Genomic DNA, 26,727 nt, shown 5'->3' on the forward strand with positions numbered 1-26,727 from the left:
GTAACAGCCTAGGCTAGACTGAGGCTAGGCAGCTTTGGCAGTATTTGTTTAGAGGCAGAACAGTAAGTAGTCTCCTCCTCCCCCTCTGGAGCTCTTTGTTCCTCAAAGCCCTAAGCTTTATTTCAAGGACATCTGGACACAGACTCTCTGCACATCAACAGCCGTAATTCATGTGCTTTATCCACAACATTATCCGAACACTGTAATTCTTTTTTTTTTTCAAGCTGTGAACTGTGTCATCTGAAAAGAGGGTGACATCTCTAGAGACATACACATCTGCATGTGCAGGCATTTGCCTGCACACGTGCTTGCCCTACTAAGGAAAGAAACGTAGATGAGAAGTGGTTACGTCCTTCTGAAGGCTGTTGCAAATAATTTTATTTTTTTTAATAAACAACTTGGAAGTTATCAAGACAAAAGAGTGTGTGTTTGTCTTCATTTCTCCATTAATAGAATAAAAAAAGACAAATGAAAAGGTGATTTCTATAAAATAATCCTTTCTAACTGTCACTGGGACAATCAGGAAACGTTCCTACCTGCCAACAGAGTATAAAATATTAACAACATTATATGTCAAGTCAGGCCCTACACTGTACGTACCCAGAGATCCAAGCCCTATTTTCGAAAGTTATTTTTGGAATTTGCCCTGTTTTAATGCCCTTAAGTTAGCATCCAAACAAGACCTACTTTCAATTAAACTCGGAGGGATAAGCTATAATTGATTGTCAAAAAAATCACAATTCAACCAGTCCACCCTCCTTCAGCTTCAGCAGAGAAACACCCAAGAACATCAGGAAAGCTACAGCTGGACTGTTGGTAACTCTTTAAAGTGAAAAACCCCTAAAAAATTTGAAATCTGCAAAGACTCAGCCAAATACATTACCCTGGTTTCTTAGAAATACTTCAGGCTATAATTCTGTTTTAATTAAGAGCTTGTTCCTGACTTGAGGTGGAAGAAAACCAAATCATTCCTTACCAAGAAAGACACATTCCTTCCAAGAAATAAGTAGCTGAACTGCAGTGATAAGACCCTTTACAATCAGCTGAAAAAACGACCCCAACACACATTTCTGAAACCAAAAACTGACAAAGGAATGGTTCTAACTGGGATCATTCTGCCCCAAAGTTTAAAATGTGACTTTTGAGGGATAGAACTTGAATTAAGCCAGGGGAATAAAGGCAGATTAATGACCCAAATGGAACTCTTCCCAGTTTTAAGAACTGTTGTGAATGTTTTTAATCTAAACAAGTTTGAATTCAAACAGCAACATTCCACTGGGCTTCGCAAGCTCCACAGGGATTTGGCACCAGCAAAACCACCCCGTGAAGGCTCAGGAAGGCCCTTGGCACATTATTCCATGCCTGGATAATATCAGGGGCTGGATAATACCAGAAACCGTTATGTTTAACTCCTGTTTAAGTGGCTCAGTCTTCCTAAAGTAACCTGCATGAACTGGGGGACACACAGGCAAAGTGACAACCCAGAGAAGATGTAAACACATTGACTGAGATGGGCACCGTGCTGCTGTTAAACATTTCCTTTGAATATCTGAGCTATAAATGTGATGTTCCCTATTACGAAGAGAGACTATTTACAAGGGATGGTGACAGGACAAGGGGGAATGGTTTCAAACTGAAAGTAGGTTTAGATCAGGTATTAAGGAAAAATATTCCTTACTATGAGGGTGGTGAAGCCCTGGCTTCAGCGAGGTTACCAGAGAGGTTGTGGACTCCCCATTCCTGAAGTGTTCCAGGTCAGGTTGGATGGGGCTCTCAGCAACCTGGTCTTGTGGAAGGTGTCCCTGTCTATGGCAGGGAGGCTGGAGCAAGGTGAGGTCCCTTCCAACCCAGGTCATTCCATGATTCTATATAAACATATGAAATGTCTACATATGTTGCAATACAAACAAGCACCGTCAATGTTGATATGTGCACTCAAGTCACAGGGTAGCTGTAGAAAGGCTCCAAACCACATGAACAGACAAGCTACTACTAAACCAGTCAGGGAGAGGAACACAAGATGATCTCTGGCTATAGATCACTGGATAAAGATGGGATAATACAGGTACCACAGGGGACTGGGAAGAACTGCATGGGATCTGTCCTTTGTCTGGGGTTGGGCAGGGAAATGAGTAAATGCCATAGTAATCACAGACAAGGCCATACAGACACAGCACACGGATAGTGCAGGAGAGTCAAGTGAAAGACAGATTGTGACACTGAAGATAAATGCCTTCCTAGCTTTTTGAGTTCCCTTGATTTTATTCTGAAAGTCTGTTAAAAAGTGATTGGTGCTTGCCTGTCTCCCAAGGCAAAGAGTTTCTGAGTGATAAGCCTTGAGAAAGTTCAGTCAGTGAAAGAGCTTTTCCCAATTTATTTCCTGCAGGCAAAAGTAGAAATAGGGGGAAGAGAAAGAAGAAAAATACTCCTGGCTCCTCTACTCTCCCTACCCATGCACAGTATTTCTAACAATGATGTCCTCCAAGCAGGGACTTAAATGGGAATATCCAAAACACAGCCAGACTCTTCATACTGCTTAAGAGCGAGTCTCAAACAACTGAATGCTCACAGGATGATACAGCCAACTCTGGGCCATCTTTCAAGGGGCACAACAAACCCCACGGTTATAGGGGTGCCCCTTCGAGATTGCCAACATGTCCTTCAAAAAACAGGAAAATATTTCCCCAACCTCACTTTGTGACCAGCAATCTTATTTTCTTTTTTCATAAACAGGTACATGAGGAGTTCCTATGGAGAATCCACACTTCTTCCACCTGTGCCTGCAAACGTGGCTTGCAGCATTGGGTGTTAATTACATTTACACAGCACAAGGCACAACTGGGCCACAGTGCCACTGTACCAGCTGAGGGATTATGCACCCAGCAGGTATCCCATCCAAAACACCCACCTGAACTGGGCTGTGAGCATTTCCAGCCTACTCTGGCCACTGCTACTTACCCCAGCACAGCACTCCCAAATGCCAAAGGCAAAGCAATCCTGAGCTAAATATATCCCTCACTGCTCTGCTGCAGCTCAGTAAAGCACACTGGGCTATGCTGAATGACAAGGATTTTCCAAAAGTGGGTTGATTTTTTTCTCCACTACAAAGACACCGCATTGTGCTTTCATAAGCAAGCAAAAGGAGCAGTTCATTCATGGTGGGGAGAGCTGACTCTCTCACTCTCTGATCTTTAAGCCAGAGGCCAAAAATGCTTGGGATGTTTAGTAGGGGAGAGAAAAAAAAAAAAAGAAAAAAAAAAGAAAAAGCCAGCAGAGAGACAAAAGGAGTCAAAACCTGTCTGCTTGATTAAGGAGCACCATTGATAATCTCCAAAGGCAGCATCCTTCCCCTTTCCTGCACAGAAAGGGGAGAACAATTGCGGTTCTCAGGGTTTGAAAGGGCCCATCTCTCCCTCCCCGGGAAGCAGTGGAGTGTTTCCGGGCTCCACGTCCCCCATAAGCGAGAGTATCCAGTCTGAGTCCTGGCAGCACCCAGCACCTCCTCACCTCACACAATGAGAGGAGCAGCAGCCTTGGGGTGCACATCTTCCTCAGGTGAGAGAGTAGGCAGGGTTAACTCGCTGTGCCCTCTGCAATTCCAGCTCCTGCCACGTCCCCACCAGGGCTGGAGCTCCGTGGCAGCACAAAGGGGACTCTGCACACAGCTGCATCCCGCTGGTAAAGGACATGGAGATGCACGGAGGGGATGGAGTGCAGTACAGAAAAAGTGGTTGGTTTTGTTCCCTTCACATCTGCAAACTTCCTTTAAAACCCCTCAGATTAAATCATGCAGTGTACACAGAAATTCAGGCCCAAAAACTTTGAAGAGGTTAACGGTGGGAGGCGTTTCTGCACCTGAAGGTGCAGAAATTACTTTCTGGTTCCAGGTGACCTGCAGTTCAGAAAAGGTGAGCTTGATCTGGCCTGAGGGAGTTATTCCAAGTGACTGTTAAAAGCTCTTTTTTAACCAAGAGATTTAAGGCTCATCATTAAGCCTCAGTTTTACAGACAGCACATGGCATTCAAAGCTCAACTGGTGACAGCTCTGTAGTGAAGCACGGATTCCTTCCCATGAAAGATTCCTACAATTAACATATTAGCAATTCTGTTAAGTCATCTATACTTAACAATAACACTTGCAATAAACATAAATAATTAAATAATTACAACACAACTTTTTCCTATGGAGTCAGGTGTTGTGGAGTCAGTGGTTTCTCCACATTGCAATATCCTTCTTCATAACCACGGTTAAAGGTCGGTGAGCAATGAAGTGTTCAGCATCCCACTCCATCCCTTCTGTGGAGCTTGGCAGACACATTCCACAGACGCCCTGCCAAGACCAAACACCAAGCCAGCACATCCAGCACAATACCAGAAGGGAATCTGAGACCATTGCTTCAAACTTTTTATTTTTTAACCCTTATTAGTCAAGGGCAGAAAATCACATGTAGTACAGTGTGGGTTATCTCAGACCACAGATAAATATAAAGCGAGCTGGAGATTGAAAATTATAATTTAGCAGCAGCACTGCATGAGCTGTGATTTAGTAAGAGCTACTGCATATTTGGAAAGACTCAGCAACATTTGGCTAATTATATCCAAAAGACAGTACCTGCTCCAAGAAAAGGAGGCATTAACAGCTTGACAGACCTACAAAAGCTTCACTGCAAGTCACTAAGGGCTTTTTTGCTTTCATTTCAATGCTCCTTTACAAGGTGTAAAGGTGGTCTTTAAACACACACCAGCACCTGTTGAAAGAGCATCTTCACGGCATTTCAGCATGTCTTTCAATAAAAACACACCAAAAAGATTGATGTAAGACACCATGTCAGTAGAACAGCACATCCTTTGCTAGAAGGCTGCTTATACCTAATTATGGTGATCCAGGCCATCCCCTCCCCCAGTGCTGTGCTGTCTGTACTTTCCTTGAAGGAGACGAGATAAAGCAGAACAGAATCTTTCTCCATCCTTTATCACTCCCTTCCTGTGCTGGATTTCAGCTGGGGCAAGGGGAAATTAAGAAGCCTTTTCCATCTTCAGAACTCAAGAGTCTAATTTAACAGTGCAATTCCTGCTGGGACTGCTGTGTGCAACATGAAACAAAATACCACGGATATACACACCTCCAGGTTATGTATCAGGAGATGCAATTCCACCTAAAGTAGGTTTACTTCAGCTGTCTCAAGTTAAAAAGCAACCAGGCCATGGCATCAGAAGCTTCAGTTCAGTCCCTATGCTCCAGCTCACAGTCCCGGGGACTTCACCTCATGACTTGTTTGCATCTGGCATTGGTAATTGGTACCCTTGCCTGGTCCTCAAAACTAGCACTAGTAGGTCTGAATCAAGAGAAATGCCAGTATAAAAATTCCTCAAAGACAGGTTTAGCAACTCAGAAACCTGTTAATCATATGAACAGCTTTCTGAGGTGTGAAACATGAAAAATATAGGAACTGGTTTACCCCTATACCGAATTGGAGAGATTAAACACTGCTGGCCTTCCTGTCCAACCCTCCGAGCCCTCTCAGAGCTAACAGGGGAAATGTTTTGGGTTTTTTTTGACATGCAGAAACAAGTGTGGTTATTGTAGCCCAAGGCACAACAGAAGGGATTGGTTTCTTGGAAATGCCACCCCTGAGCCATGGCAGAGCTCTGTTCCAGCTCTGGAGGAAATGGGGGAAGGTGCAGATAAGGGCAAGTGTTGCACTCAGAAGCAGGTGAAACACCAACCCGACAGAAAGTGTAACAGACTCTCATCTAGGATCTGAGCCATGTCACTGTCCCCTGGCTGAAGGCACCGGTGGATTTGGGCAGGAGTGGCAGGAACACGCCTGCACACACGTGCTCTCAGCTATGGCAACGCCCCAGCCCAGCACATGCTGTGCCACATGGACACTTTGGCAGGGTTACAGAAGTACCCAGGTGAGCTCTTGATTCCTGTTTTTCCATTTTTATTCAGCAAAACTCATGCATTTAGAAAAAACATAAAAATTTGTTTAATTAGCTCAAGATGTTTAACTGAAAAAGAATGATCCAGAAGATAATGAATTCCAGCTAAATGTAGCCTTCTTGCAGTTGGTGAGCCCTTTTTATAGCTCTGTATATACTGTATCCATCCCTGGCAGCAATCGCAAAACAGGGAACAGAGGAGTTGAAAGCCTCAGGATTGTGCATGCATAATGAGATGAGACATTTCCTCCATGAGGGTAATGTGAAACATAAGTAACAAAGCAAAACAAGAACAATCTCCTTTGTGCTGCACACAGATTACATATGAATTCTTTGCACATTATTCCTTTTGTGTCCTGCACTGATCAAGGGTTTTCCCTTTTCAAAAAAGGCTCCTGACAGTTTCATAAAGGGTTAAAGCTTAAAAGGGGGAGGGAAAAAAATCCTCGCTAAAAAAATCCAGCAGTGCAAATGAAACCGAAAGCCTGGGGACACGCACGATGGCCACAACAGCTAAAAAATAACCCATCAGCTGGATAAAAAGTTGAAACCCACAGTTAAAAGCATTTTAATAATTGCGTTTAATGCTTCTATTCATCTCAAAGAAAATCCACTGAAAAAAATACACGTGGAAAGCTAACAGTGAGTTTTAGTAATTTAAGGATACTGAAAAAACCCAACAAAACAAAACAAACAAACAAAAGAAGACACGTTCCAGGAATACTACGGTATTCTGCAATTCCTTTTGAAGTTAAAAAAAAAAAAAGGCACCAAAAATAGCCCTGCTCTTTATCAACTCAGTTCTCAAAATAGCCTACACTATTAAAAAAAAAAAATAATTAAATGCAAGCCCACGCCCGGCAGATGAGAGGAAGCGGGGGGAGCCGCTCCCGGCGCAGTGATCCCGATCCCGCTGCCGCTCCCGCGGGATCGCTGCGCGCGCAGCCCGCGCGCAGCCAATGGCGGCTCGGCCGGCCCAGGGCGGCCTTTGAACCTCCGCACGGCTCCCGCGGCTCCGGCGCGTCCGTCAGTGCGGCACAAAGAACAGCCATTTTGTGACTCCGCTGCTCCCGCACCGCCGCGACAGCGCTGCAACCCTCCCCGAGCGCTACCCGAACAACAAAGGGGTGCCCTCGGCTCCCAGCGTTAGCCAGGGACGGCAGTTTTTGCTGTACATGTTCATTTCCCTGCTCTCCCCCCCTCGCCAAATGCTGTTTCGTATGTACAGACATCTCCATAAAATGGCTGCCACGTCAGGCAGGGTGTTGTGCTGTGGGAAGGCTGCACAGCCCTGCTCTGGGAGGCGGCTGCTGAGCAAACAAACGCCATTTCAGACCTCAGACCCCCCAGCTCTCTGCTCAGAAAATGGGCTGACAGCTACCCCACCACGACCTTTTTTTTCCAAAGAAAAAGAGATGTTTTAATGCTAAAGCAGCTCAGAGCTGGATAGACACAAAGGCTTGTCCAGCCCTGCAGCTTCTGCAGCAGAAACCAGTCCCACATGGGATATTGCAGAGGTAGGAGAGCAACTGCAACAGATGCAGGCCAAGGAAAGGAAAACGACAATGTATCCCCTGCCTGTTACTTGCTATCCCTCCAAAACCACTCAAAACCTCAGCTTTAGGGAGACTCCCGCCTGCCTCTGGCTCTGCAATTCCAGTGAGGGCTGTCCATGGATGTACTTTCACACGACCTGCCTCTCAGAAACACAGCACAGAAGACGCTAGAAAAGACACCAGATTGTGTTCAATTATTTAATGCAAGCCCCAGGCACATAGGTGATGGTCAGCAGGAACTGCAGCAGACCCACAGCAACTTCTACCCCACGTGGGGAAAGCTGCATGAAATCCCTCAGCTCCAAGTTTGGATTTACTGTCAGTGCACAAAGGGCAGTTGTTGCTGTTCATCTGGAAAGGAAGCGAGTACACCCCTCAGCTTACAAACTGCAAAGAGTTAACACCATCTCCCACCCAAGAACAATCATCTGCCTTGGGACAATCCTCAGGTATTTGTTTGTTCAGCCAGGACCTTGCATTTCCTTAGGACTGGAAAGGTGGGAGTCAATTCCAGACATACTCCTCAAGTTAGGACACTACAGTGCTGTACAGGAATTCTATTTTCTTCCACTTTAACACCCTTCTCTAGTCCTGCAGTTTTGCTTCTCCAGGTGAATGTCATCTGCCACATCCACCTCCTCACCATCCAGGCCTCCCACCAGGGACTCAGTGACAGGACTTCACCAACTTCCACAGATGCCAATCTGTCTCAGCAGCACGTGAAGTGCACACACCAGTGCATTTCTGGGTTACAGTACAGCAAAGTGGAGGCTTTACTTCCTAGAAATCATTTCCCCTACAACTTCAGGTCAACCTCAGGAAGTAAAGCCCATTTTATGACATTCAGCTGACTCACAGCTCAGAAATAAGCTCGACAGGGTTCACTTGCATATATCCTGTGTTCAACTGTTCCCACACTTCAGGTGAGTTGGTGTTACCCACAGCAAGTTTATCTTGAGAAAAAAAGATGTGAAGGGGAAGAAGGATAACCTCACACAACAGGTGTTTCATGTAAATGGATCAATTATGATAAATAACCTTTCAATGAAAACCCCAAAAGCACTTGAGACACTATGCAAATCCCATATGCCTAAGGACAAAACCCCAGAGGTCTTCTTCCTGTGGGACTACATGGCTCCCATTTCAGCTTCTATTCAGCATAATATTTCTAACACAAAAAATACCTTTCGATTTCCTGAACAATTATGCCTGTTACTGTTGCTAATTTGCACTTTAAAAAAAGCATAAAAACTTAGGTAAGCTGAATGATACGTTTTTTTAAAGTGTGAATTTTCACACAGTATTTTGTGTGCAGCATTTACAGTAAAGAAAGCACAGTCTTGAAAATCTGATGTATTTTTAAACTGCATTTTTGGAAAAAATCTGTATAGGTGCTACATATAATACTTCAACAATCTCTGAAGCTAATTCAGTTAATAATAATTTCAAATTAAACAGACTTACCCATATCCATTTTAGGACTTAAAATTTGACTGCAATTTTAATACACCCAGAATACTATCCAAGTTTATACTAAAAGGTTAAAGCAATTTGATAATATATGTATTCCCACAGTATTTCAAGTTCGTGTGCATAAGGAAGGTTAAATCAAGACATCAGAAATACTATTCAAACACCTGAACATCACATAGAGCACATGTGATACAACAGACAGTTCAGAATTCTTTTTTATTGATGTTAGTTAAAAATGACTGAAGACAACACCAGAGAAAAAGAAACAGGCCATGATTCAATTAAAATTGACAAAATGCAAAACTCAAAAATATTTACAAACTAGAAACAAAAATGCATATAATTTCCAATTTTTGAAAGAGCCGACCCTTTAAATACAAAATGAGCGATTTGGTAATTGCATTCCCAGCAAACAAACATTTCCAGTATTTCAATGCTTTTCCCACATCAAGGTTAAGTTTATAAAAATCTGTAAAGAATCTCATTACTCGACAAAAGTAAATAAAAAGACTGAGCAAAAATACATTAAACAAAACAAGCAAAGCATTTGGTACCTCTTGATAACAGTCCCAGTGTATATTTTATGAAACAAAATGCCATCACCAGCGGGACAAAGTCTAGTTAAATTGTATAAAAATACTCTAAAATACCTCAACAGTATCAAAGTTCTACAAGCTCAAATAAAATTTGAAGTAAGGGGTATCAGACAAACAGGCACTTTCCAGTTTATATTTTAAAATGAGCTTTTTTTCATTCATGTAACTTTTTCTTGTGTCTATTTACTATAATTTACTACTACAACAGGCTTCTGTATGGCCCTCAGTTAAAGTTTAGACTTCTCAGATTCTTCAAAGAAAAATTTGCCTTGTATGTAAAATGGTGCAATGCAGCAATGGCTAAACCGACAAGGTCATTTTTCACAGCACAAAAAACCTAAAAACTGAAATTCAAAAGCTGGAAAAACATCCTACAGAGGCAAGGGCTGCCCTGAATAAAGGTACAGTACCTTTTGCCTAGGACATAGGCCCTTAAGTCACAACACAACTTTCAGAAATTGCTACCAAAAAAAATTAGGGTGTGGCATGCTAACAATCTCAAGGTCATTCCTTAAAAAGGAAGCAAAATCAGTAAAATGTTTTCTATTAAGCACTGACAGTAACCCAAGGCTGTCAAAGTAAACAGGGTATTCACAGGTTTTACAAAAAAAAAAAAAAAAAGAAAGTTGATAGGTCATACCTCGATGCATTGCTGTGGACTGAACCCTCCTCTCCTTGGCTTTTGTCCTTATTTCTCATCATCTTTTTATTCTTAAAATATTAAGAGGGGGTCAGGGGTGTCTGTTTGCTTTGAAGTCCTGTGCCCAGGTATTTACTGTCAAAAGTTGAAAGAAAGGTAAGGTCCCAGTTCGTTTCACTGGCTTTCATTATCAGGAACAAAGTCCTGACGCTGCAATGATATTGTTATAACAATACACAACACTGATCAACACGGCAACACGGAGATTTAACACAAATAATCATTTTTACAAGAAAAATCCGAGAATAAACACAGTAGAGGAGCATCCTGCAAACTTTCCCAAAGTAACACTGGATGCAAATAATCTCTGTATCTTATTGCGTCATCCCAATACAGCAGAAATCGGTCGAAAATCAAAGTACACAAAACGGCAGATATCTAAAAATTATTATTATTAATTGCTCACCTACCTGATCCGTGCACCGCCGCCAGGACCAAGTCGATATTAGTTTCGGGTAGTGGAAAAACATTAGATCCAAAATACTTAAAATTATACGGATAAAATACAAATTTCAGAAAACGAAAAAAAAATATATATACTAATCCCAAAAATATGCTGCCGATAAAGCAAAAGAAGCAATAATTAGTACAAAAATGTCCGGGGGAAAAAGCTCATTAGGAGAGCGCACAAAAATGGAGGTACGCCATGGCTTCTAAGCTGGAAAAACAACGACCTGGGCTCTCTCCACGGCTTCTTCTTTCCAGCAAGGCACGAAAAAGGAGCCCTCAAAAGCTGCTTTTCTGCCCGAAAAAGGTCCACTCAGCCCCCGATTAGTGCCTAGGAGAGGCAAGGGGCTGTGGGGGCCCCCTGAGGCTGCCCGAAAGTTAGGGAAAGTTGCGTAAAGTGTTGGGGAAGGCACGGAGCTGAGCGCGCTCTCTCTAAGGCACAGCCGCCATCTAGAGCTCCTTCCCAGCTCTGAGCTCTGCCTTTGATTGACACTCTCTACATTTACCCCACAACTCAGGTGATGTACCATAGACCCACCCCTTCATTTCTACCAAAAAAAGAGAGAGCCTCCACCTAAAGGGTGCCTGCTACCCCACAGCCCTGGCTCTTTCCAACTACCCCAGATCATGGGGCATCTTAACCCCATGTGGCTCAGGCACCCTTTGGAAACCAGAAAGAAATGGAATTTGTGCCTTTTGTTTAAAAGATTTGCTAAATATTTCAGTGCCTGGGCTAAAATTACTTCCTCCCTGGACAGGAAGTGGTGCTGTTACAAGCCATTTTGAAGGCATGGGAGTGGAGCTCCCAGCCATGCAGGCACCAAACAGCCCACCCTGGGGGTCACCCCACCCAAGGGGGAGCATCCCCCCAGTTCAGTGGCACAATCCCCAAACAACAGCTCTTCCCTTCACCCCCCAACACTGGCACTGGCAGCGTGGGACAGGAGCATCACCCACTCCCAATCCAGCCCAGCAGGGTCAATATTCCCCTCCAGCTCAACAGCGCCTCCCTAGTGGTTTTCCCCACCAACTCAAACGCAACAGGCACATCATTTCCATCTGCTCCACCAAGGCACTGTGGGCAAGTCAGTCCAAGCCCATTAAACCAGTTACTTTTAATGCACTCTTAACCCATTCACGGTCTGTAACAGATTTTAACATGACAAATTAATTTTAAAGCTGCACAATAGCCAAGCTGCAGAACTGGAAATCAATGGACATCTCCAACACAACCTCCTGGAATTGAGAGGATGTACCACTGAGGGAATGGAAGTGATCCAAGCAACCCCGACCACTTGATTCCAACCACCATTTGTCTTCCATGAGCAAAACCAACTCCTCGGAGCACAAGGATATCTTGGATATTCATAAGCATCGCAACAATACAGAGCCATCAGACACTGGGGGACCACTGGAGGGGAAAGGGGTAATGGGCCAGTCTGGGGTTCTATGGGGACATCCATGGCACAGCATCCCAACAATCCAAAACCATTGGCTTCGACCAGTAGAACCAACATAGTCCCCTTCAACTCCTCCACACACACCTGCCATTTGCACCTCCAACCACCCATCCTCCTTCCACAAGGGGTTTCATTAGGAACACTCCATTGCCACAGTCCATTTTAAAGAATTCCACAACTATTTACATAAGACCCCTTGCACCTCAACTGCAAGAACCAAAAAAACCACAACGCAAGACCATTCCAAGCAATTTTGGGTAACGCTAAGGAAATCCACTCATCTGAATGGGGATCCCTTTAGGTTGGTTCCAGTATCCAATTCCACCACAAAACAAGACACAGCAAAACCAATCTGGAGCAAGTGTGTACCATCAAAACAGCTGGATGGGGCAAGTATGAGCAACTCAGCATGGCAAAAACGGGTATTTGCAAAGAAGTCTGAGCAAGGCAAATGGCTAACACACAGTGAAGGAGGGTTTGTTTGGGTTTTCAAAGAGAACACCAAGGTTATCTCAGAACCAGGCGTGTCATCTTGGCCCTCCAGCACAAAACAAAGACAACTGTGAGTTTCAGGTCAAATACATAGAGAAAAGTGCCTACAGTTCAACTATCTGATCCACTAGAAAGCTGGAAGGAAACTGGGGGTTTTTGAAATTCATTTGCAAAGGTTAACATGTCATCTGTAGCAATATTAAAAACAACCCCATTCTTTCTCCCCAGACACATGGTACAGTATTGCCCTGCTAAGGCTCCATGCAGGAACAGGTTGGACACTTGCACAGAACAATTTTAAGACCAAAGAGACTGTTTAGGAAGTATGTTGTCAAGGAAATATGTTGAAAAGTTTCTGTACCCACAACCAAAACATACAAAACCGAAGAACATACCTAAAAAAGTTACACAAAACATTCAAGTACTCCTTTATTGTCATATTTTCCCAGCCTTCAATTTGTATCAATTCCATCTTAAAATAACTCACAAAGTTCAGCAGCAGGGCCCTGACAATAGGCCAAGTACTGAAAACCCCTCATATTAAGCACCTGAATGAACAAGCCAGCAAATAAAAATTCATTGGAAGTCATGGCAAAGTGAGCATAATTTGCAAATGAAAACCACATTTGAAATCAAGTATAGCACAAAATTTTGCCTTGCCTTCAGTACTTAGTAGTTTAAGTATTTCTCACTTTAATAGCAACCAAAAATGTAACCCACTTCAATATCAACATAATAAAAATATTCAGCCAGAAAGGACAAACACAAAGTGTGAAAGAAACCAAAACCTTTTATTAAAAGTCAGTTTAAAAATTACATTTTCTCCAAAGGGGTAGCAAGAGATCTTCAACCAAATTAATATGCCTGTTATGCAAACACAATCTGAAAGGAAAATTCTGCCACCCAGTCCTCAAACAGATCCATCATTGGATAGTCACTGATTAATTCAAGTGCAAAGTCCATTTTGATAGGATGATCACAACCCAGATCTTCTCTGGTTTAATAACACGAGAGTCCACGTTTTAACATCCTTTTCTTGGACAGACACATCACAGCACTCATGCATTAGTCCATTTCCTCAACCTCTCAATCACCAGTGGAACTGCCATCTTGGTGCCTCATTCGTAGATTCCTTTTGACACTCTTCATCTGATTGGATTCTTTATGGAAAATTAAAAGAAAAATGCTGTTGGAATACACATCATAGCTTTAAACTAAGACATTCAACTACTGTACCTTCAAGATAGTTCAAACATATAGCTGATGCTTCATTCCATACTACATATTCCATAATATCTGCTTGTATCAGGAACAATGTCAAACCATCAGTTAAAGAGTCAAAAATATAAAATTTAACCAAAACTATAAAAAAGGGAGAAATAATTAGAAGTTCAAGAAGCTTTGCATGCTCCATAAATTCCATTTGAAATTTCTTCAGTGTTAAACCACTAGAGACACCAATGGTGGGAAATCCAAGATATTTGCTCTTGCAACCATCTTCATTGCACTGACCCATCTCCTGAAGCTGACATTGCTTAGTAAAATATAAGCCAAACTTTGTAACTACTGTCCACACTCCTTTCTTCAAAGTCACAGATCCATCAAAAACAATGTAACAGGCATAAAAACTGGTTTCTTATAGACAGATGGTGACTGGAGAGAAGACATTCCACCATCTCAACCCAGTTTTCCAGCTCAGGAAAGATGTACAGTGCAACAGCAAATGCACTTACAAACAAATGGAATGACTGGTTTAGTTACTGGTGGGAAAGGACATATCAAAAATCAGATGAAAATGGTAACAAGTTACACCAGCTGCCTTTAGCAAGGCTCCTCATCCATATTCCAACTTTACTTGTCACAGAACAGCAACCAAGCCCACAGATGAATGAGAAACCAAACCCAGCAAATGACATCCACAAGGGCAAATACAAACCCAATATCCTCATCTTTCCATCTTCCAAGAAATACAAGTTCAAGTTACTTTAAGAAAAACCCTACTCCTCCTCCTCACATGCAAAACTCAAGAATGGGAAGTTACTAATTGTTAAGAACATCATTTTGAAACCAATGCTGACCATAGAACTGACATGCAAAAATGGTTTCAAAATGTCTTCACGATTTTGAGTGTCTGCACTCCAACATGAATTTACTCTTTTGAATATGTGTAAGTTTAACCTCATTTTAGTCTGAAAGCCAAATTCACCACTAACCTGTTCCCTGATAACCATGGGCTGATTCTGACAAGTGATGCAGAAATTACCCACTGCCCAGCAAAAACCAGTGGGGCCATCTAGTGGTCTCTGCCTTGGCATCCCAGTTTCCCCAGTCTCATCTCAAAATTACCAGTTACAGTGAAGCAAAGATCACTGAAACCAGTGCAACAAGCCCCAGTCTGACTTTCACATGTGTCCTGTTTTCTGTTGCTCTATAGACTTCCTTGTTTAAAATACAATGGAAAACTAGAGCATACAGAAGTGGAATATGGGATCTGGTAATTCCCTTTGCACTGTGAAACATGCGTAGCTCTAAGAGTATTCGACCCCAGGATCTTCACCTTCTCAAACTGAACATTCAAATTTACAGAAGTGCTTTGTTTCAAGCATTCAACTCATCCTGAGTCAAGACAGGTATTAAATATTTTGGAAGATTTTTTTTTCCCCACAATAAACTGAATGAACAGTTTTTGGGGTTGCTTTGGTTTTGGGCTTGGTTTTTTCTTTCCCCCACTGTTCTCATTAACCTAATTTCAAATCTATTTCGGTGTTTGAAGACGAATAAAAATTTTGCATGATTTTTAATGTTAATGCCTTGACCGAGGTATCAGAGCATGGAAAAAAAAACCCCACCACAAAGCTGTCCATTATTGTCACAATCAAACACTCAGAAGTACTAACATGAGTGCAGTGAAAACCCCATAAATAGGACCATTAAAATAATTTTAATATTTATATATTATTATATTTTTAATAAGCTTAACATAAGGAAATTTAATTACTGACATTAGCTTTCCCCACCTCTCAAAAAGGTAATTTAGTTACATATTAGTCACCCTTGAAAGGTTCTTTCCAGTTGGGTTGGCCTCTGCCTTAGACACCCATGAGATCTGCCAAAACCAATTTAAGGGCAAATTTCCCTACCAGGTTCAACTACATTGGTTGTTACCAAAAACTTTGCACGTAACCCCACAGCTTTCGTCTTAAACTCTTCTCTCAACCTTGTAAAACAATTAGCAGTAAACAGATCTGATAATGTATTATAATTACAAACACGTTCTTGTTCTCAAAGTTATTCATACATCAAAAAGATGCCACAGGAATGGCCAAAATATTAATAGCAACCTCTATGCTTCTGAAATCTACATTTCGCTTAAAAGATTTCACAGTGGTTGTTTACTTATGAATTAAGGCACATTTTACTAACAAGTTTCAATGATGTTATAAAAACATCTTCCTCCACTAAGACATAGGCAGTGATCCTAACTTGAGGTAGACACTGAAAAAAAAAGCCCAATTTTTTTCTTAGATGTCACGAGTCTTTCATTCCTTCTCTAACATCAATTAGGCATCAGCCCATTTTTCAAGTTGCTGTTATCTACCAGTTCCTGGCTTGGTTTCCAAGCACAGTATTTTGGTCATGATAAAATCAGTCATGTTATAATGACAAGAGTACTGACACTCCCTGCCAAGGAAGAGAAATCATTCCCAACCTTGACTACAGGTTCAAGGCAACAGTTGTGAAACAAAATTTACAAAGTTTTTCTCTTCAGTTTTTTTGTTGCAATTATCTGTTGCTCTATTAAAAGACCACAGCAATAAAAGACAATGTCTTATGGCCAAACCCATGGCTTCAGCCACTTGAGGTCTATTGAAACCTTCTGTTCCTCAGGTGTGAGACTGAAATCCAACACATACAACACCCATGCATGAGACACCAATACATTTACCAAGTTTTCCAGAGTGAAATCTGAGGCTTCCACTTAAAAACTGAGGTGACCTCCCCTAGAAACAGAATTCACTCCAACAGAAGGAGCTGAACGGACAGAATGAGGTTGTGAACAAACCAAACCTCAAGGTCTACGTTTCAAAGTTCATTAAAGCAAGGTTTTATTCTCAAAGACACATCCCTGGTAACTTTTACACTGGAGGAAAGAGCAGATGTGTCCTTTATGGACAGCAAAGTCCATCATGAGTTACTGTTAGAGACTGCACAGAACATAAGTGCTCTGGACAGCCCTAATTCTGCTTTTACCATCATTAGATGTTCTGTAAGCACAGCAGTAAAAGCACAAGTCATGTAGGTTTGGGTATTTTTAGCTAAGGCTGTTTGCCAGGTTTCTCAGATTTAGAGAGTAATTCCCGGTAAGATGTGACTTTATTCACAGATGCACTCTTTTTTGGGTGTTATTTTGAAATAATAAACTTTACTGCATTAAGCAAAGTCAACTTCAGTAAAGCTTCTGGTGTTTTCAAGTATTTTCCCTCTTCTCTTAAAAAAATTGAAAATAAAAATCAGTGCTTCAACTAAACATTATCTGTGCTAACCAGAGAGGGCAATACTAGATCTTTTAAGATCCACAAATTTGGATGCTTTTGCAATTGGTTTTTGAAGCAACTTCATTTGTAGACAACTGTTTCCTAAAGGAAATTAAGGCTTTCACATTCACCCCCTTCCTTTAGGTAAGGATTATAAACCAGAAAAGGATGGAAGAATTACTCGGTGTGTAACTGAAAGGCCAAAGTCCTACTCAAGAAACCAGATGTGACAACAGCTAGTTTACAACCCAATCAGAAAACAAACAAAAATGCAAACAGAAAGATTTAGGAGTCATATGAAGATTAATATAAAAATGGAACATGAGTCACATGTTTTAGAGATTCTAGCAGATGACTGGGGGCTAGAAAGGCGTCAGTGGATAGCATAGGAAGAGTTTTGAGGAATAGCTGGAAGGAGACACATGGCAAGAAATCTGCTGTTCTACACATACCTGCAGTGGGAAAAACAGTTTAAGACTTCTGAAAGAACAAAGCAATAAAACTTACAGAGCCCAGGAGTAGAAGATATTAAATACTTGCCAAAAAGCATCAAAACTAAGCTCAGGTACATGCATTAAAAACTGAATTCCTCCAATTCATGAATTCCACTTTTTTTGCTTCAGGACTGAACTCGGTGATAAAACTGGTCCAAAATGCAATGGACCCAGAAGCAGCACAAGGCCACACTAACATGGCCTAGCAAGGTTTGCACCCTACCCCTGCATACTCCTCTTCCCTTCTACTAGAGCTCTACATCAGTCTCCACATCACGGGAGTGGATGAGAAGAAAGCACAGGACTTTGGAGCAGCTGCTGTTCAGCACCTGAGGCCACGTAGATGGCAGTGGCTGCTGGAGGGCTCTGCTAACACTCACAGCCATGGGACAGCTAAAAATCACTGTCACCTATCCACTAAAATAAGAGGATTTGCATCCCGGAACATTTTCCCAAGCTGTGTGCAGCCTAAGGAAGGCCTTGCTCAATCATGTATCGTGTCAGACTGAAAGAACTGGCTCTAAGAAACTGCTTCTTTTAAAGAAATTCATATATTCCAAAGCACAGTGCTACAGGAATATAGCTTCCCACAAAAAAAGTTAATCCATGTACACAAAATGCAATGGATGCCCCAATTAAAAATGCAGAATCGAGGCGTTTTTTTCATTTTAAGCAGCCAGAAAGACAAAAGGACCTGTCTTTCCACAGGCAACTCCCAAGAAAGTCACAAAATGTGCCAAGGACAACAAAAGGTCAAGACCAAATTCCTTTTAGTTAAGGAAACTGGAAAAGATTCTGTTCCCATATTCATCCAGTGTAGAACTGAATTAATTTTTCTACTCAAGCCTGCCAATTTTGTGTTTTGACTATATGAGGAATGATTTGAAGTCTATCAGCTAGCAGTTTAATTTAAAAAAAAAACCAAAACCAAACAAACAGAAAACTGTCCTGGCATTACATATCATTTTGTGCAAAGCCAGACCTTTGTGAATGAAAAACAGCAACAGAACAACTGCAGAACAGGAGACAGTTACTGTCTGCTCAAAGACTCTCACTGATCCTGACAGAAGCGTAAGGACAAAACAAGATGCATGTGAGGCAAGTTCTTCTGCTGTACTTTCCACACCATTTGTTACCCAAATTGTGTAGTGCCTCTCTAGAGACTCATCTGTGCACCAACCCTTCTGAACCAGCAAACCTACAATAGAAAAGCTCTCAACGAAACATGGAGTCAAATCACAGGAGACCAAAGAACTCCAGCCAGATGTGAAGGCTGTTCTGCAGTGAGACAGGGGGAGAGCACTATCCAAGTATTGCCCATTTCCCAGAGCCCGGCAGGAACGATCCCAGGATCTTTCTGAAACACACGTGTGCACACGGCCACGCACCAACGACCTTCAGAATGGATTCAACTACAAGCTTCAGCCAGTTAAACATTACAGCCTCGTCTGGTTGATTGGGTTTTTTTAAAAAGCTAAAAAGTAAATGTTATTAGGAATAACAACTTACCAGTACTTCAACCAAGAGCAGCTATTTTGCTTACAGTGAGCAAATCAATTCCTCCACACATCTGTAGGGAAAACAGGATATTAAAACACTTGAATTAAAATTAAAAATAATAAAAAAAATCCTAAGGACCAAGCATTAACCTATGAGTATTAAACAAGTCCTATCCCCAAATGAAAAAAAAAACCCCAAGCATTACAGATCACAGTATATGCTACAGAAGACATTTTATAAAAACTTTGAAGTATCACTAGGGAATGTGTTATCAAAGAACCTGTGCAAAACACCCAAGAAATTCAGGCCCAGTCCTGTACACAAATCCCTTGAGAAATTACCACAAAAAAAACCCCTTTTTTTTTCAGGCAGGCATCAAGTGGAAATGAACTTTAGCAAACTGACTTCCCCTTCACAAGATAAAATAAAATACCCTTTTTACTGAGAGGTGGTATCAGCTGGATGAAGGGCAAATAATGTAACACATTTATAGGGAACCACTTATCTACTCTGTATCTCAAAATTATCCCTGTATGGGCAAGGTCCAAATGTGAAACCCTGACTTTGAAAATGCTTATTGGCAATCTACATCAATAAAACTTTAATCACAGACATCTTAAACAAAGGTTATAAGATTAAACTAAGACCTAAAACTCTGAAACAACTCATGAACTTCCTTTTTACTGTAAATTTGGACCGTGTGAAATTAGCCATAAAGGTTATCCTCCTGACATGTATGAGCAAACTGCTTCTTTTCTGATGTCTCAGAATCTACTTATATTAAAACATAGCCTCAAATACATAAAAATTAATGACTCTATCCAGTGACAGCACATTGTGCAATCCTTTAAATTCTTCTCTTCCATTAGTATCTACTCAGACGCACAGAAAGGAAGCTGTGATGAACAGAATTGTCATTTCTTTGTTGATATAATTTATTTGAAATTATTATGGAAAAAGATGCCTTTAAAAAGGGGAAATGACAAAAAATTATATTAGTAAACTGGCATAAACATGTAGAATATACAATGGAATGTTAAATTTAAAGGTTTAAAAAATGTACTTAAATGTGCTCCAGCAGCTGCTATGAAATGGAAGCACAGAACTTCTGCAAAGTGCCCATCCACCATTTTAGAAGAAACACAACATGGCTGCTGAACTCTGATCATCCAGGAGGCCTCCACCAGTCATTCAAAGCATGAAAAATGAACCAGGCAAATACATTCATTTAGGTCCTTTAAATCTCCTTCTGCCCTTTATGTAACATTTCCGTCAAAAAAAGCCACTTAAAAGCTACAATCTGATATATGAAGACAGGTACAGTTAAAGATTTCAAGATTTTCAATTTACAGCTCTCAACTGTCTTTAATAACTCCCAGCACAGCTACACATTCATCACCTGCATTCAAATTGGTTCCTGTTGTCTTTAGTATAGAGTGAGCACACAGCTACAGTAGTTTCACAGAAACTTTAATGAGGATATTTAATATGACCTTCTGTCACCACAGAGCAGCTTCTTCTAATGATAAAGACTCGACCCAGTTGTGTTCTGACCTCAGCACCAGTTTGCAAAAGCAATCTAATGTTTGCCAGAATGGTACCACTCAGCAGTAGTGACACTTCTCTACTTGCAAGTGAACAGGTGAACCAAACAAGTTTTGTAAAAACACCACCAAGATGTTGATAACACATTACATTTCATTCACACAAGTTATTTTTCCACTATTACAAAATATACCACTGTATTTTTGAGTTTTCCAATGTTAACATCCAAAAAACAAACGTTACCAAACTACAGAATTAATCACAAAAGCTGGAGTTTATGCCCAGAGCCACAAATCACAGAGCTTGGAAATACAAGTCTTGGTTGAAAAAGAATTAACTTTTCAGGTTAACATCTGTATTTCCTATATTTAATAAACATCAAAGTCTCTTAATCAGACTACTTGCAGTAATTGTTGTAGCCCATGTGATTAAAAAAATTCCACCTCTGTCTAAAAATAAATATGAAATTACTTTTTTTAGGTAGTCTAATAGCTGTGGCTTATATTTATTTTAAAATTACAGATGCTGTAAGTACAGTACAGCCTCCAGCACACAGAACACACCCTGAATCAAAGGTCCATGGCTCCTTCACACCAAGACTGGCAGTGCTGGCTCCAACCATCAGGACAGTGTATCTCCTTTTACAGCAAAAGTGAGGGCAGACACCCAAAAGCTATTACCTGATATCAGATTCTCTCTTGGGATTAATGAGTCTTTTGGCAAAGATTATGTGTATCACCACACCAATGCTCTTCCATATAAATGTCAAACAAAAAGCAATCCTATGAGAATACTTAACATGGCTTCATATCCCCAGAGGAACAGCTTCCTCTACCGAAAAGGTCATTGGGACTCAACCAGAGAGGTTCTCCTGACTTCCTCAACCCTCAGGAGCAGCTGCAGGGTATCCATAAAGGTAAAACTTCTTTCAAGTCTCAGCAGTGTGCATCTAACCTACTGAGGGTCTACCTAACGTAGAGATCAAGCTGCCATGTGCTAGATAAAGATATTGCTCTTACAAGAAAAGGCAGCAACAAAGAGCTCAGAAAAGTAACATGGGACAAGTAAAACTGCCTTTATTGAAATACCTGTTCAGCACAAACAGCATCAGGACAACACAGGAAAGGTGCAGATTGAAGATCTGATTAAGACTGAAGTGCTCAGTTTTGTATTTATCATGGAACATGCAGGTCAGCCAAGATCTGCTCCTGACACTGTGGGTTTTAATTTTAATATTTAATTTTGCATTTTTTTGAAAAGCAGGTCAGTTAAAAGTTGCACCTTTAGACATTTCAGGATATAACATTAGGAACACAAGTCTTGGGTCTGACAGGGTCCGTCCCCTCATTATCATCAGACTGATCTTGCCTTTATTGTAATAGACTGTGCAATATCTGTGATTTTGACCCTCTAAACTGAAAATTCACACGGGATTTCAGATATGCTCTGTTGTTCTTAAGGTATGTGATCACTTCTAAACCCAAACTCTTAGTTCTCACAGATCCCATCAGACAGTTACACAACAAAGTTCTAGAAAATACTGACACACACATTTGCACATTAGCCGTGTTTGCTGCAGGACATCCATGATGATGGACATGTCCATTATCTGTAAATATTATTTGAATTCTGCCTTGCACATCAGCAGTGACTCACTGCAGATAAAGGTTTAGTACAACCTGGAGAGATATTTTATAAAGCTTTGCAAAATTGGCCCACGATTTTTTACATGAACGGGCTGAAGGCTTCATCCAAGCCAAAGAAAACAGCTGCACTCAGGTAGGGGTTCACAACTGTATTCTTTAATTATCATGATCAATTACGTAATTTCAATAAGCAAATTATCAAGAGTATTTTTGGGATTCCTGATACAGGTGTCTTCACAAAGACACCTTCTACTTTGAGTCCTGAGTACGCACTGAGGTACCTGAACGTGGGAAGCTGCGAAAAGGAACCAGTTCAGAGAGGCAAACGAGCTCTCCAACTTTTAATTACACAGTGGGGAAAGCCTGACTCAAAGGAAACGTGTTACTCTGACTCTAAATGCAGAATTTTAAAGTGTAAAAACAAATTATAAATGTTAGAAAGCTGATTTGTTTATACTGCAAGGAAGAGAGCAAGATACCTCGTAATGCTTTAGGTTTTTAGAGTCAAATTTACACCAAAAGGAGAATTTCTAAGTTTATTGTATAAAAAATTTATTGGAAAGGAAAAGCTTATGAGTGTCCCTAGCTAATAAACAAATACCTTCAACTAAGGAAAAACATTTCTGAAGTGTGGTTAGACAATGTCCTTAGGAGATGGCAATTCTTAGAGCACAGTCTGGCTTTACTACGTGTCCACATGGTCACTGCAGGATGTTAAAGTTGTGTCTGAGTGACCATAAAAATCTTCCAAGGTGCGGGAGACACGAACATTGCTGCAGTCAGTACTTACTAACAGTTTTCAAATGCACTGAGCTTGAAAGAAAATAAATTCAACAAGGTAAAACACTGGAGCTTAAACGTTTAATGTTTATTTTGAAAAAAATTATTTCCAGCATAAATTTTTTTTAAAAAAAGACACAAAACAAACAAAAAGCCACACCACAGTATAACATACCTGGCACGAACAGTACAGAATTTTGCTCAAGGTCTTTTACCCAACCAGTCATCTGAATCTTTGGAAGAACAATATCCAGTGAGAGCCTTTAAAGAAAACAAAGAAAAAACAAAACCAAGTTTGTCTGAAAACAAGGTACACACAGATCTTACCTATAGTCCTGATGTTCTTGACTGACAAACTTACCTACAGTATAATAACTATATACTATCCTTGCCAAGCATAAGCCTTTCTGTTCCCAAAAACAAGAAACAGGCCCCAAAAATCTCCTCTACAAGTACTTGAAGTCTCGTGGTACTGCTGTTACTGCTGTCAAATATGAGTTCTACAATATCCCCAACCATTAATGCTGCAAACTCATAAAGTACAAAATACAATCAAAGTTTAATGCAGGTTCTCACTGGTGAAATAGGACATTTAATGAAATGGATTTATATGAAAATACTGTCCTTTTCCAAGGAAATACAAGGCATATATATGTATATGCAGAGATTATACAAATAACAATCCACTTAACAAATAGCCTTGGTAAACTAAAATTTATAAAGAAGTAGCAAATAAACATGACATTATTTGAAGACAGTCTACCTGTACCTGCAAAAAAAAAAAAAGGTAGCTTTCTAAAAGCCCAGATACTTTACAAAATGTATCCCCTCCATGTAAAAAAACAGATTTTTTTTTCCTTCCCATCTGCACAGTAGCAAAAAGACAAATTCCAAGATTAAAAAAATAAGGAAATGAACATACTACCACAAGTTATAGCCACTCTTACCTGAGAAAATAAGTCATGAACGATTCCTCTGAAGCCAGTCAAAAAATAAGATATTGTTCATGGCATTCTACCTGAAAAAAAAAAAAAGTATGGAAATTTTCAGCATTTTGCTTTAGAAAAGCAGAAAAAGTCACATGCCTGAAGTGTATTGATCTTTAGGTAATTATTAAGTCAAGAAAAACTTATGATAGCAGTAACTGTATCTTCAGAACTCAACTCTAAAAATAAAGGACATTCTTGGCTGAAGAAAAACACAGTGGAGATGAGAGTGACTGACATACAACACACATGATCTGTGTTTTTCATGAATAACTGCGATCTGCTCTTCTGTCTTCCATTACTTTAATTTTGAAAGACTTAGAGATCAAATGCAAATTTAAGATTTTTTATTGAGTAACTTATCACCCAATACCTCTCACCCCTTGTACTTTTTTTCACATTAAAGTCTTTAGAAGTAGGCTATGCAAAATTAAATAAAACCTTTAGTGATAGCAAAGTTATTTCAAAATGGCTTCTGTCATCAGCTTCTCTGAATTTTAAGACCTGACTTGCTTGATCTCCCCAAAAAACGCATCTTTTTTGCCCTTCAGAATACAGTTTTAAAGCCTTCAGCTTCTTTAACCTTTAATCAGATCCCAAACCATGGTCTTTAACACAAGGAACACTATATTTGCACTACCTCTAGCCAACTTTTCTTGCCTTTTGTTAAGGCAAAAATGTTATTTTATTTTACAGCAGTTATATTTATCATCACCACTACTTCATACTTAAGAAGAAGTCTGGAATCATTCGGTAAAGACACAGTTTTAAAAAATGTTCATTGCTAAATTAAAAGGTATCCAAATATAAATTCTAATTCCTACACGTTAAATATAAAAAAGCAGAACTGTTCAACAAAACACATTACGAATTAAGAGGAATTTATTTTCTGAGACAATTATTGCTATTTTATTTTCAGTTGCTAAAAGAAACCAGTCAAAGCTATTTAAAAAAAAAATCCCCTAGCACATTTAAGAAAAGAGAAATCCAACAGACACCCACCTAAAGCTAGAACTTTCTTTAGGGCAAAGTGTGTATGCCAGAACCTGTTCTATACTGCAGAACTGTTGCTGGGGTTATAAAACCACCACAATCTAAATCTAAAATAAAGACACTGAACACTTTGCATAAAGGTGAAGAAGTCCAGCGGCTGTTAAAACCTGTATTTCTATTTCCAAAAAAGGGCAAACTTGTATTGTTGCAATGACGGATCCACATTTGCAGAGGAAGTACCGAAAAATGTAGATTTACCTCCAACTGCAATGTTTAAAACCTGCGCGGAGTTTTATAACCTTGCTCAAGTGTACACCATAGAAATCCAACAAATATGGCTATACACAACCTCCAATTAAAACTAAAGTTCTTAATATTTACCTCTTGCTCTACCACAGCGACTTTTTATACATTCAGAATTACAATTTTGCCCTTAAATTGGGAATTGCTGAATGCGAGCCAATGCATAACAAACGTCAGGCATTCCATTTAAACTTGCATTTTTAGAAAGTCTTGCAATACTAAAAACTTCTAAAATTATTATGCACCGAAAAGACGACAAAAAACGCTTCGTAAAGAGAATGACTGTGAGGTCTCTGAAAAACGCATAAACTGAACACAAAAAACAAACCTGACACCCAAGAAACGTTTTTAAAAGCTTTCCATGTAAAATACAAACTCATCCGTTTCCTTATCGTGTAATTCATATTTAAGTAACTACCTTTTCTTCTCGTAGCGTCGTCTAAATCACAACCGTAGTATTTTGCCAACTTTAAACTGTAGACTTGGCATGACCGAGCTTTGTTTTTTTCAAGCTTCTAAGTTTCTGCATTGCCGTTTTAATTGCAAAATCAAATTGCACGTAATTCTTAAGTTTTCTTTAAAGTTCTGCACCTGAACTGCTGTTTTTCAAGTGAAGTAAATTCTTCTCTATTGTTTCAGCAAAGTACTAATCTGTCTCATCCGCAGCCTGTTTTTTTTCCTTACTGGTTTACAAAGAGTTAAAAGCCAACACCCCACCAAAAAAAAAAACAAAACCACCACACCAAGTTTTATTTTTAAGAGAAAAGGACATGGCGTCTTTGTTCTCACAAACTACGAAAACATATTCCCATCCGAGCAGCGACGGCAACAAACGCTCTTTACACCGACACGGGGCTAAACATTTAAGTGATGATGTCGTACAGCCTTCACCTCTCCCCCCTCCCTCCTCTGCTGCATTGGAGTTCCAGGCTGGTTTGCAGATGCCCCCCTCGCCCGCCGCGCTGGGGGAGCCGCTCTGCAGCCCCCCCTGTGCCCGGTGCCGCACCGGGGACCCAAAAGCCGCCGCTGTCCCCTCGGTGCTGCATCGGGGCCGGGGCGTGCGGAGCCCCGCGGGTGCTGCAGGGCAGGGACGGCAGCGCCGCAGCCGCCGAGGGGCACCGGGGCTCCCCCGGTCCCGCCGCTCCCCCTCAGCCCCGCGCGGGCAGGACACGGGTGGGGGTCCCCGAGAGTCCCCGTGGGTCCCCTCACCGAGCGGCGGGGGGGCGAGGAGGGGGCAGGGAGAGGCAGCTCCCCCTCCCCCTCCCGCTCCAAGGA

General features: G+C 40.8%; 1 protein-coding gene across 10 annotated transcripts in view; it reads right to left on the minus strand.

The window, feature by feature from the left end:
* CHD2 (chromodomain helicase DNA binding protein 2) overlaps nucleotides 1-26,727 on the minus strand; it is a 91,312-nt gene that overhangs the window by 42,715 nt on the left and 21,870 nt on the right. For 6 of the 10 annotated variants that reach the window (XM_027644501.1, XM_027644499.1, XM_027644500.1 and 3 more), the window contains 4 exons: nucleotides 24,118-24,188; nucleotides 23,346-23,431; nucleotides 19,209-19,269; nucleotides 10,212-10,346 (listed from right to left, as the gene is read on the minus strand). In XM_027644501.1, coding sequence (XP_027500302.1) covers nucleotides 10,212-10,273 — 62 coding nt within the window. In that variant the 5' untranslated portion in view covers nucleotides 10,274-10,346; nucleotides 19,209-19,269; nucleotides 23,346-23,431; nucleotides 24,118-24,188. Of the gene's footprint in view, nucleotides 1-10,211; nucleotides 10,347-10,677; nucleotides 12,918-19,208; nucleotides 19,270-23,345; nucleotides 23,432-24,117; nucleotides 24,189-25,870; nucleotides 26,192-26,241; nucleotides 26,475-26,727 lie in introns of those variants that run through there. The other 4 variants (XM_027644496.1, XM_027644497.1, XM_027644504.1 and 1 more) reach the window with 4 other exon arrangements.

This window comes from Corapipo altera, unplaced genomic scaffold (genome assembly GCF_003945725.1).
Source record: "Corapipo altera isolate COAL_440 unplaced genomic scaffold, ASM394572v1 50, whole genome shotgun sequence".
NCBI lineage: Eukaryota > Metazoa > Chordata > Aves > Passeriformes > Pipridae > Corapipo > Corapipo altera.